At 35.5% G+C, this 12,580-nt stretch overlaps 1 protein-coding gene across 3 annotated transcripts in view; it reads right to left on the bottom strand.

Moving 5' to 3' along the window:
• Window positions 1-12,580, bottom strand: part of PRKD1 (protein kinase D1) — a 317,471-nt gene that overhangs the window by 62,224 nt on the left and 242,667 nt on the right. For 2 of the 3 annotated variants that reach the window (XM_028114819.2, XM_088025056.1), the window contains one exon: window positions 7,767-7,790. The exons of the other annotated variant lie outside the window; for it this stretch is intronic. In XM_028114819.2, coding sequence (XP_027970620.1) covers window positions 7,767-7,790 — 24 coding nt within the window. The remainder of the gene's footprint in view (window positions 1-7,766; window positions 7,791-12,580) is intronic. 3 annotated transcript variants of the gene reach the window in all.

The raw sequence follows: 12,580 nt of genomic DNA, 5'->3' as shown, positions 1-12,580 counted from the left end.
TTATGCTAATATGAAAGTAGAAAGGATTTTCTTCCCTTCATTTAAATCATGATGGAAGAATTCTTGGGGAGAAAGTGAGAATAATTAAGTAATAACGTTCCACATGCCAAAATGCAATGTGAAAATATTGTGAATCCCTTAACCTTGACCTACAGAAGAGACTTTCAACCAGCTCATCTGTGCTTAGAGGATAGCGTCTGAGTCGTGCATGTTTTCTAGAACAAAATGACTAGCAGAATAAACAGCTTCTATTGTATGAGCATCATTCAGTTGTCTGTCTACTTTCCTATTCAGGTGCTATTATACTTAAAAGATACTAGCACAACTGTGTGAAAACATCCAACCAAACAATCCTTTATTTCAAAAGTTTTAAGATCTAGCACTTTGGACTATCATTCAAAGAACTGTGCGGAATAGCGCCTTATGATAGTCCTCTTCTCTCACAATTATGATTAATCTATTTAATTTAACAAGCGTTTCCTGGGGCAAATCTTAACCTGAAAGCCCACTTCAGATGCTGCAGGACATAGAAAGACCAGTAAATAAGTCTCTGTGCCTGATAACTCTAAATCAATAGAATCCTGGATACAACATAACTGTTACTATCAACAATCACAATATGTGCTCTTCCCTTCTTTCTGCATACAGGGTTCTGCTTTATTCTCCAGATTTCAGTTCATAAGTCACCTTCTCCAGGAGGCCTCCGGACCACCCAGCTTATCGCTCACTCCTCATTCACGCTCTCTGGCACGCCATCCTATCTCCTCCCAGAGCTCTTACTGAAGCCTGCAACTGTCTTATTTGCCCACTTGCATATTGGATTTTTACTGTTTCCTTTAATATAAGGGCCATGAGGAGAGAATCTTGATGGTTTTGTTCATCAGTGTATCACCAACTTCTGAAATACTGTCTTGCATAGAATAAGTGCCCATACATATGAAGGTTTGAAGAAAAGAGAAACCACCCCTATGGTGGAGGCAGAGGGGGTCATTCAGAAAAGAGGCTTCCTGAAGAATAAGCATTTGGTGTGGACCCTGAATTGACTCCTACCATGAATGACTATGTTGAAACTACACGCAGATTTCTCTATTTACTTTGATACCTCTTTATCTCTCTTAGAAATGATTATCTAACCCTGCCCCTAGTTGCTGCCAGTACAACAACACTGTGAATGCTCAGTCTGAAGCTGACTACTTTCTGAAGCAAAAAGAAAAGGAACACTACATCAAAAACTAATGATGTAATGTATGGTGATTAACATAACATTAAAAAAATTTTAAAAATTTAAAAAATAAAAGAAATGATCAACTTCTCTCAACAGCACTTAGATGAACACACTACCTCTCACACAAGGAGTGAGGGGTTTTCTGGTACAGACCAGTTGTTGGGCAAAAGATACATCTGAAGACCCCTGGGAAATGGAATTCATATAGGAACACCCGTTTCATTGTCCTGTACTTCACTGAGTAGAGAGAAGGTAGGGTGTTTGGTGACTTTCGATTGTTCGACGCTATTCTGTTACAATTCTGATTCTACACCCCTTGAACTGCCTGCCAAGCATGCCAGATAAATAAATGAGTTTGCCTCCTCACTCAGTTGGATACCCTAAATATATATAGCATAAATAAAAGCTAATCAACACCTTTTCATAACAGTGAAAAGAGTTGCTATAGGGCAGGAAAAAAAAGTGTGCCCTTGTTTAGTGGTGACTGATGCTGTATTTTACAGAAGAGAATGCATTTTGGGTGCCTGGGTGGCTCAGTTGGTTAAGCAACTGCCTTCGTCTCAGGTCATGATCCCGGAGTCCCGGGATCGAGTCCCGCATCTCGCTCCTTGCTCGGCGAGGAGCCTGCTTCTCCCTCTGACCCTCTCCCCTCTCATGTACTCTCTCTCTCATTCACGCTCTCTCAAATAAATAAATATTTAAAAAAAAAAGAAGAGAATGCATTTCTTAATGTTTGCTGCAATTTGTGAAAGCTTTCAGGGTAATAACATATATATGTATAATCTTCTATTAAACATACAAGGTGGTCTGGATTTTCTGAGTGTTAAATAATCTTGAAAGTTACATTAACTTTTTTATTGCATCGCTCTTTTTTGGGTAAACAGAAATGAAGGGTAAAGGAACCTTACTATTTGCTTGTGATCCACCTTTGCAGGGAAAGCACCAGAACTGTTCAAGAATTGTTGCAAATTACATGCATTGTTCTTTCAAACTGTCAGTTACCAACATCCTACAAACTGTGGGATCTTGGAGGAAAGGGGAAACATAAGATTACCTCGCTTTTTACTTGAAGGTAATGTGACCTTAATGCCATGTACTCTAAATTTACACAATAAAAAAGGAGGACTTCCACTGAGGAAGAAAATAATTTTGCATGTCAACAGCTTCTGTTTTGGGGCTTCAAATGGCAGGATTGGTCTACACATAGAAAGTGAACTAGAAGGTAAATAGATTATGTGGAAAAATCAAGAATAGTGATGTTAGGAACATCCATTCCCATAGAATCTGATGCTGCCTAAATTGATAGGGACCTGGTCTGAGAAAGCTGAATGAAATGATCTGGAAAGAGGCTGTCACATTGATTACTGCCTTAGAGACATCAAGGAAAAGCTGGAAAAGCATGCCATAAACACAGTTCAAGGCTATAGAGGTTAGCCCCTCCCTTCAAAAAAAAGTATAACTTAAGGGCTCATAAGGATACTTTTATAGTATTTTATAGAATCTTAACCTATAACAGTAAATGGTGAACACGAAGCACTCGTGTGTGTGTGTGTGTGTGTGTGTGTGTGTGTGTGTGTGTGTACGGGCACTTGTGCTTCTGAAACAACATGGTAGAACCAAAGGCTAGATTTTAATGTAACTCAGTTGAAAAGAGAGAAGAATAAGATGACACTTTTTCCTCATCAATTTTGAGTTTAAAAAATACAGGAAATAAAATTACACCACTCAGTGATATTTTCAGTGCATAGCTATAGAAAAATAGGTATCACCAAAAAACTGGGCTATTTGGAGAAAGAGGTATGTATATTTATTCATAACTTCTAGACATTGTTTCATCTTGCATTTCACTATATTTATTATCAAAATAGCAATACTTTCACTCTTCTTGAGAAGGGAGAGAGGAATTCATCTGATCAAATAGAACCAAATATTAGAAAACCATGTCTAATGATTCAAGTAAAATAATGTATCTAAATATTTCTGAAAACACAGATAAGTATGTTAGAAGCTGAATTATTTCTCAAGTTTCTGGAAGTCTAATTTATAATATCAATTCCAATCTTCCACTTTCCTCACACTTCATTGTTATTTCTCCTACACAAAACTTTTTCTCTGGGTAGAAACATTCATTAAGACACAGGCTCTCAAAGTTAATTGAGGACCTCAGTAGTCATGGCTGGTCAGCAATTAAATGAGAAGCGACTGAAATCTGGCCAGGTCTGGCTTGAATTAGAACAAAGGCCTGTTATTGATAACAAGGGTGGGAGGCTGCTTTGCATCGCAAGGTAGAGAGCCGTGTTCTGTGTCTTAAGGCATGGCTGTGGGTAGAGTTAGGAAAGTCCCTTTCCTGAGGAGAACACAGGCCCTACAGAGCCTGCTTTAAAGATCCATTAGTTCCCAAGACCGATATGCTTGTAAGTGTGGGCAAGTAGTAAATGCCCCTCTCTCCTGCGGGAGTCCATGAAGAACACTCCTGAAGTGTTTAATTTAGAGTTACACATCTGGAAGTTTTTGTTCAGAGCATGAATTAATAATGTACATATAATAAGCCAGACACACTGAATGAAATCAGGCAACAGCTGATTAGTAACACATCAAGTAGACCACACACTCTTAATTTTTCTGAAGGGCTCCTTCCTGACAAACCCACCACTGCACATACTCTTCTAACTCTCAGGAGGTGGAGACATGCTGGTACAAGAATTCTTGGATGTGTTTTCTCACTGACTGAACATATACACTACCCAGGTCTGAATCTGAAGAAATAGTTTACACAATCATCAAAAGAAATCTTGCAATATCTGGCAAATGTACTACATGGATGTTATGGTGCATATTTCAATGGAAAAATGACTTTTTAATTCAGATGAATCACCAGGATTCCTGGAACCCCAGAACACAAGAGTAATAACAATTTAAGTCTCTATTTCTAGGTAGATTTTGCTACTTTGGAAAATACCCTGGAAAATTTTTATTTGGTCAGAAATATCATAGTTTCATTCAGGATTAGAAATAGCTTTTTTTTTTTTTCATTATTTGCTCATTTGAAAAGAATCTACCTGGATATGATAAAGCACAGCAGGATGATATCCAGTAATAGACAGATAATGCAATACTGGTATCCTCTTGTCTTCATTTTTTTTTTTTAATGAACAAAAACAGTAACTGAATGAATCATTTGTGGGGGAGATTTTTCTAGGAAAGTATTCAAGCAAGAGTTCCTTTTAATACAATGCTTGTGTAATTAAATGTGAGTCAGCAAACGTTATGAAAGTAATAGCAGTTTATGGCAAATTATTATTTAGAAAATATGCACCCTTAATAACAAGTTAAGCTGAATATTATCTAACTTTCATAAAAACGAAAGGATGCAAAAAGTGAGGACATAAAACAGTCAAACACAGGGAAAACTTTTGGAATGAGCAACTTATTTCCTAATAATTTCTGAATATTAGGAATAACCAAAAAGACTGGACTAGAAGTATTTAATTTCACCAAAAATAAATTTTCTGCAGAGCCCCTTAACCTCAAAGCAATAATGGCAAATGTTTCCTGAAAGACATTTAAAGATAGTTTTAGGGGTGCCTGGGTGGCTCAGTCATTAAGCGTCTCCCTTTGGCTCAGGTCATGATCCCAGGGTCCTGGGATGGAGCCCTGCATTGGGCTCCCTGCTCAGCAGGAAGCCTGCTTCTCCCTCTCCCACCCCCCCTGCTTGTGTTCCTGCTCTCACTGTGTCTCTCTCTGTCAAATAAATAAATAAAATCTTAAAAAAATAAGATAAAAATAATTTTAAAACTTTAGTAAAGTTCTTAAATTTTAAAAATTCCATAAGACCTTACTTTAAAAAAACTATCATCAATTATATCCTGTGATTGCAAAGGACACCATTGTCTTAAATTCGGCTTCATTTTCTACTTTGAATTCAGCTCCTTTACTTCAGGAAAAAATCATTCTCCACAGTCATTTGCTAGGGTATTATGTTTAATCTGGCCATACTGATTAATCTTTAACAGTCTATCTGTAGTAAGAAAATTAGTGAAAATATGTCTTTTCTCTGTCAAAATAGCAGGGTGGGAAAAGACGCCAAAAGCACACATAAAACTGAAAATATTAAGAGGATTAATCATATTAACAGAGGATTAATCATATACAAAGATTCTAAGCAACCAATAAGCAACTCAACAGAAAAAAAGGCAATTCACCACAGGGGAAATACAAATGGCCAATAAATATATGAAAAGCTGTTTATCTTCCAATAAAGAAATAATATTTAGGCATAGAAATTTTTCACCTGTCAAATTAGTAAAAAAACAAAACAAAACAAAACAAAAAAACCTTTTTAAAATACTGATAAAATCTATTGTCAGGACGAATATAAGGCAACAGAAACTTTCATACACTGTAGTTCACAGAGTTATAAATTTAAACTTTTACAACTATTTGAAGAGCTGTTTGGAAAAAAATTGTATATATTCTTCAGTCCATTTGGCTTCTAAGAAGATAACCTACTAAATACATTCAACAAATGCTGACCAAGAAACCTACTAACACTTTTACAGATGAACAACAAAAACACAAGTATGCTTATTTCAGCTATGTTTAAAATAAAAAAATGAAAACAACCTAATCAATAGGAGAGATTAAGAAAATTAATATATATCATTGCAATATAACACCAGGAAGTTTTTACAAAGACATATATACTATATCTATTTGTTTGCACATTGGCCATTTATGCAAGCTCCATAAGGGCAGAGAATTTATGTAATTTTGTATGCTTCCTCACTCCAGAGTTATAAACCTAAAAGTGTTAATTGACTAGCACAGGAATGTGGAACCGAGGGGTGGTTTCTATAAGAATTCTGCAACTTACACTACTGTCATGAATATACTGGTCAAATTTTATGCATCATTTTCTTCTAATACAAGTATAAAAAACAAAAGTCTACTATCTTTTCAACAAACTGGATATAAGAAAGTTCAAGAACAACAGCTTGTGCCAAAAATGCATCTTATTTGCATCAGGAGTCATCCTGTGAAGGCCTGTGAAGGCCTTTAGAGGTTGTATAACTTTCACAGAAAAGTTGGGCGCCTGGGTGGCTCAGTTGGTTAAGCGACTGCCTTCGGCTCAGGTCATGATCCTGGAGTCTCGGGATCGAGGCCCACATCGGGCTCCCTGCTCGGCGGGGAGTCTGCTTCTCCCTCTAACCCTCTTCCCTCTCACGCTCTCTATCTCTCATTCTCTCTCTCGCAAATAAATAAATAAAATCTTAAAAAAAAAAACTTTCACAGAAAAGCAAACGATCTCCCTCAGTCCCTTAGATACTCTGTTCCTGATTACAATGTAGGAGAAGGAAGTGAAAAATGCTTCTCATTCTCCTTTGGCTTCATTCCGAAAGGACAATCTGAAGGGAAAGATACTAATTCCCATTTCAAATTATGTCTGGAAGGCATTGTAAATCACAAAATTTAAATTTGCAAGAATATAAAAAAAATTACATTTACCTAGCTTTCACCCTGGACTTTTCTAAGTAGGGCACATTTTGAACTAGGATGATTTTTCCAAACATAGAAATTTACTATTATTGAAGTAGATTTCTTCACTTTATATCCTATGAATCAAGATATCTTGACTTCTCAATTTTATTTAACCTAGAACACGTTCTGGTTGTGTTTTCATTAGCTTCCTTTGTTAGAGTTACTTTAACAAGACCATCTAAGAATGGACACTAATAATGGTATTTGAAATTTATAGTCTCATGAAGAAAAATAATATGTCAATTCTCAATTTGCCAGAAGTACAGAAATAAGGAAAACTAGAGATTAATAAGCCAACTGGTCAAAACAAGTTATCATTATAAAAGCATCATTGTATACTCTGCTTTACCACTTGATCTAAATGCCTTTCCTCTTATTCCAGGCTATCAATTGCTTAACATAAATAAAAGGCCAGTTTTGGAGGGGGGCTTAATTAAAACCCTTAGGAAGGAAATTTGTGAATTTTGTAAATATAATTTCTTCTTGGACTGAGACCTTGATATATCCACTTGCATACCATCCTTTTAAAAATAATTAAATAAGGATAAAAAAAGCTTCTTTCTTTAAAAAAAGTTATACTCATCTTCAGGCAGTCCTTGCTGTATGCCAACCAAACCTGTGTGTGTGTGTGTGTGTGTGTGTGTGTGTGTGTGTGTGTGTGTGTGTGTGTGTGTGTGTATTGGGATGGTGGCCTCACTTTGCGTGGTTCTGTGGTACTTGGCTTCAGGATACAATTCCAATATGCACGCACTTCAGTTAACATGCCACTGGGTAAAATGCATGCTGACTCTATTCTGTTCTATTCTCAACCTGTCTTTTCAATTTCCTAGAAAAACCTATGGGCTTTCTGCAGTTCAACAGGTTGGATTCTGAGCTAAATTCTGACCTGATTATTCTCATAGAGTTAATACAAATAATTGTCTGATGTCAACCTATTAGTATTATGTTGGTTTGTAAAAGATGGTGAAGCATATTCCTATTGTCAGGTAAAGTTAGTACCTACCTCAAAGCCAGGACTCACAGGAGACTGAAACATGAAGTTGTAAGAGCAAAAAGCAGGCAAAGGTGCAGAATAAAGGGGAAAAAAGACAAGAAAATCGTGTTATTTGAAGAAAGCAAGGCATGTTATCAGTAATGTTTTACATAGATGCATTTTCAAGCAAAATGTTACACTAATCAGCTTTTACGGTCACAGAGACATCTGAGTTAGAAACGACTTTTTTAACATTTAAATGGAATTATGAACACTAAGTACAAGATTGCAAAAACACAGTTTACAATTTGTGAGTTGGGAAAAGTAAAAAAAAAAAAAATCTACTTGTTAAGGTGTCAGTGATGAAAGACAGCTCTTTCACCTTGTTGAAAATAAATTATAGTCAGAATGAAGCATTTTTGACCTTTATGGGAAAGATTAGATTTTCTTCACAATAATTCATCCTCTCAATGGGAAAAGAATGAAAAAGGTCATCAAAGTAATCAAATGTTACATAGTTGTTATCTGCCTGCAGGCAAGAATAAGCTGATGAATAATCAGTATTAGTCAGTGGTTTACAAACCTGGAAAGTCCAACAGTGGGTTAGAGTTTTAATGAGAGAAATATGCCTACAATGCATTCTTTGCTCATTTTAAAATCTTTGTTGCATATCATTGTTTTCTGTCTGATTTCATTCAAGGTTGAAGTATAATTCAAAAGTGGAAAGGTTATTCTGAAAAATTGTTTTAAGAAGAATATCAATGAAAAATGTAAGAAACACCTTGGTTAAGTAAACAATACATATCCTGTATCTACACTGAATATGTTTTTTTCATCCCAAATCCAAACTAAAATATAGCTGACTCTTTTTCTTAACAAAAATGCATGGCCATTGTTCTCTGAACCCCCATATCCTATTCTGCAATGTACAATCTACAATCAGAGACATTGGGAAGTAGTGTACATTTAGACTGAGGTTCTGCCAAGATTAACTGTTAGTTACCCAGTAATAACTGCTACATTTCTGGATTGACATGAAGCATGTGCAGAACTCAGGGTTAACAACCGCTCATTTGAACAGATCCAAACAGACTTTTAGGGATGTTAGGGAAGAAGACCTTCCTCTGCCTTATGGTCCTTCTAGTTGGATTTAGAAGCAAATTGACATGAGACAGATTAACAGGAGAAAATAAATTTTAATAGGTATATATATGGGGAATCTACACAGACATGAAATTCCAAAAACAATGAGGCAACATGAAGCTTATATGAGCTAATGAGAGGGGTAGGGCCTGAGGATATGTAGGGGAAGAAGGTCTTTAGCAAGAAGGTGAAGAGAGATGTTTGGAAAAACAAAGTTGCCCTATTATGCAGATAAGTTCCTTAGGTAAAGGGGAGTCTCTATTAATAGCTCTCTTCCTGTTACAGGCACTCTTTTCCAATGTAAATTTAGGGAGTTGTGGGGGAGGCAGAGAGCTTTTCCTGCATCTGCTGGGTTTTGATTGCTTTTAACTCAAAACAATCTTTATGCCAAAGTGGCCCATCTTGGGATAGCCCGCCCTGGGTCCCTACAAGGTAAAATTATAACCCTGTTTGTATGTGCTTTTACGGAACATTTTCATACAGAGATGGCAATGCTTTCTCTTTGGGAGAGGAAATCAATCAATTTTCTCAATTTCCAAAATAAGGTCTTATCCTTATCCTCATCAACATATCTGATGTGTAAAGTTCATGATCTTCCTCCCATTTGTAAGCTCTGAGTACCTTTACTCTGGGCTCTAATCAGCATTCAGTTTCAGCTGAATGCTATTCAGCTCATGATATTTGAAGATGATCTATGCAACATATGTTCATTTATTCCACTAAGTTATCATTTCTCAAAGTGCATTTTTCCCCTATAGGATATCCCTAGGTTTTATGAGGAAAAAGGGATTCCATATTTGAGTCAGTATAGGAACATTGATTTCTTTATTCCAAGACTTCTGAGACCCATAATTATGCTTAATAAATATCACGATGTCTAATACATGGATGGACCGAGAAGGACTTCCCATTATTATCTGACCAGGAAGTTGTTTTTTTTTTTTTGCAGAATATGTGATAGGGCCATTACTTTAAAGAAAAAATTGGGGGGAACACAGAGCTCTTTCTACTTTGCTATCAAGGAAGAGTCATCAGAAAGGTTATTTTTCATCCCAAATAGGTGCCACCTATTCCTTTAGCAGTTGGCTGTAATATTATGCTATAGTTTTGTTTTTATTTTTGGTTTCCCCTTGAAGGAAGATCATCTGAATTACAGTTTTTCATCTGTAGTGAAAGCTACTGTAGAAAACAATGTTGATTATGCAAATGATATGCATATTGGATGATGTGACAACATGACTTTTCTTTAGCACCCAAAGAATTTATTTCCCTTTATTAAATAATATAATTCCTATAACCCCATTTTCATCAACTGATATTAATTTCAGAACTAAATTTAATAGAATTAATTATTCTGATATTTTATTCTTTTCTCACATGACCTGTGATGAAGAAACCTAATAACTTTATAACTATTTATTTGTTTCTAGCTTTTAGCTATTATGAATAAAGATACAAATATGCTTGTAACAATACCATTCACATTGGCACCCCCTCAAAAAGAAATACTTAGGTATAAATCTAACCAAATATGTATAAGATCTGCATGAGGGAAACTATAAAATTCTAATGAAAGGAATAAAATAAGAACTAAATAATGGAGAAACATTCCATGTTCATGGATAGGAAAACTTAATATTGTAAAGATGTCAGTTCTTCTCAACTTGATCTATAGATTCAATGCAATCCTAGTCAAAATCCTAGCAAGTTATTTTATGGACATCAACAAACTGATTCTAAAGTTTAGGAGGAAAGGAAAAATATCCAGAATAGCCAACATAATATTAAAGGAGAAGAACATAATTGGAGGACTGATGCTACCTGACTTCAAGACTTACTATAAAGCTACAATAATCAAGACAGTATGGTACTGGTGAAAGAAGAGACAAATAGATCGATGGATCAGATTAATGAACCCCAAAATAGTCCTTTGTAAATAGAGTCAACTGGTCTTGAACAAAGAAACAAAGGCAATACAATTTACAAAAGCAGTTTCCTCAACAAATTGTGCTAGAACAACGAAACTTCACATGCAAGAAAAAAAACCTAGACACATACCTTACACACTTCAGAAAAATTAACTCTAAATGGATAGACCTTAATGTAATAGATCAATGCAATGTAATAGAGTGATGTAATGTAACAGACCTTAATGTAAAACACAATACTCTAACATTCTTAGAAGATAACATAGGATGAAACCTACGTGACTTTGAATATGGTGATACCTTTTGAGATATAACACCAAAGGCACAATTTATGAAAGAAACAACTGATAAGCTGCACTTCATTAAAATTAAAAATTTCCACTCTGCAAAAGACATTGTCAAGAGAATTAAAAGACAAGCCACTGGGAGAAAATATTTGCAAAATGTTTGCAAAAGACCCATCTAATAAAAGATTGTTATCTAAAATATACAAAGAACTTTTAAAACAATAAACAGGAAAACAAACAACTTAATTTTAAAAATGGGCCAAAAACCTTATATACTTCACTAAAAAAAGGTATAAGCAAAAGGGGTGCCTGGCTGGCTCAGTCAGTAGAGCGTTAGACTCTTGATTTCAGGGTTGCAAGTTTGAAACCCATGTTGGGCATAGAGATTACTTAAAAATAAAAATCTTTAAACAACAAAAAAAGAAGATATAAGAGATAGCAAATAAGCATATGAAAAGAAGCTCCACATCATATGTCATCAAGAAAATGTAAATTTAAACAATGAAATACCACTGAGATGTCCTGTGTTAGGTGCAAGGATAAATAACCTGTGGATACCTACACAATGGAATATTATTCCACGCTAAAAGGGAAGAGTTGTCAGGCCATGAAAAGACATGGATGAAACTTAAATGCATATTACTAAATAAAAGAACCCATTGTGGAAAGGGTACATACTGTATAATTCCAACTATATGACATTCTGCAAAAGGCAAAGCTATGGAGAAAGTAAAAGGAACACCGGTTAGCAGGGATTGGGTGAAAGTGAAGAGGGAAGAACAGGTAGAACACAGAGGATTTTTAGGGCAGTGAAAATACTTCATGTGATACCATAATGACGAATACACAATTATACATTTGCCCAAACCCAAAGAATGTACAACAAGATTGAACACTAAAGTGGGACTTTGGGCGATTATGATGTGTTAGTGTAGACTCATCAGTATTAACAAAAGTACTGCTCTGACGAGTGATGTTGATAATGGGAGAGACAATGCACATGTGGGGGCAGGTGGTATATGGGAAATCTCTGTACCTTCCTTTCAATTTTGCTAAGAACCTAAAACTGCTCTAAAAAATGAAGTCTAAAAAATTTAAAAGCAAGAAACAACAAAAAAAATGCTTGTACATAGTTTTCTCTACATGTCTATACACATTTCTGTTGAATATAAACCTAGGAGTAGAACTGTGGAGTCACATGATGTGCATACGTTCAGCTTTAGAACGATAAATGCCAACCATTTGTCCAAAGCTGTGAACTAATTTATATCCACACAGTAGCAGTGTCTGTGAGTTCCAGTTCCTCAGTATCTTCATCAATACTTGTTATTATCAGGGTTTTCTTCAGTGTTAGACATTCTGGTGTGGACCTATTTCACTGTTGATTTAACTTTAGACTCCTTGATAACTAATGCCATAAAGTACATTTTCATGTTTATTGGCTGTGCTCTTTTATAAAGTGCCTTTCAAGTATTTTTGCCTGTAT

This window comes from Eumetopias jubatus, unplaced genomic scaffold, assembly GCF_037043125.1.
Source record: "Eumetopias jubatus isolate StellerSeaLion01/CBP00866 unplaced genomic scaffold, mEumJub1_p1.0 scaffold_7, whole genome shotgun sequence".
Lineage (NCBI taxonomy): Eukaryota > Metazoa > Chordata > Mammalia > Carnivora > Otariidae > Eumetopias > Eumetopias jubatus.
This window is presented reverse-complemented; position numbering and strand designations above follow the sequence as displayed.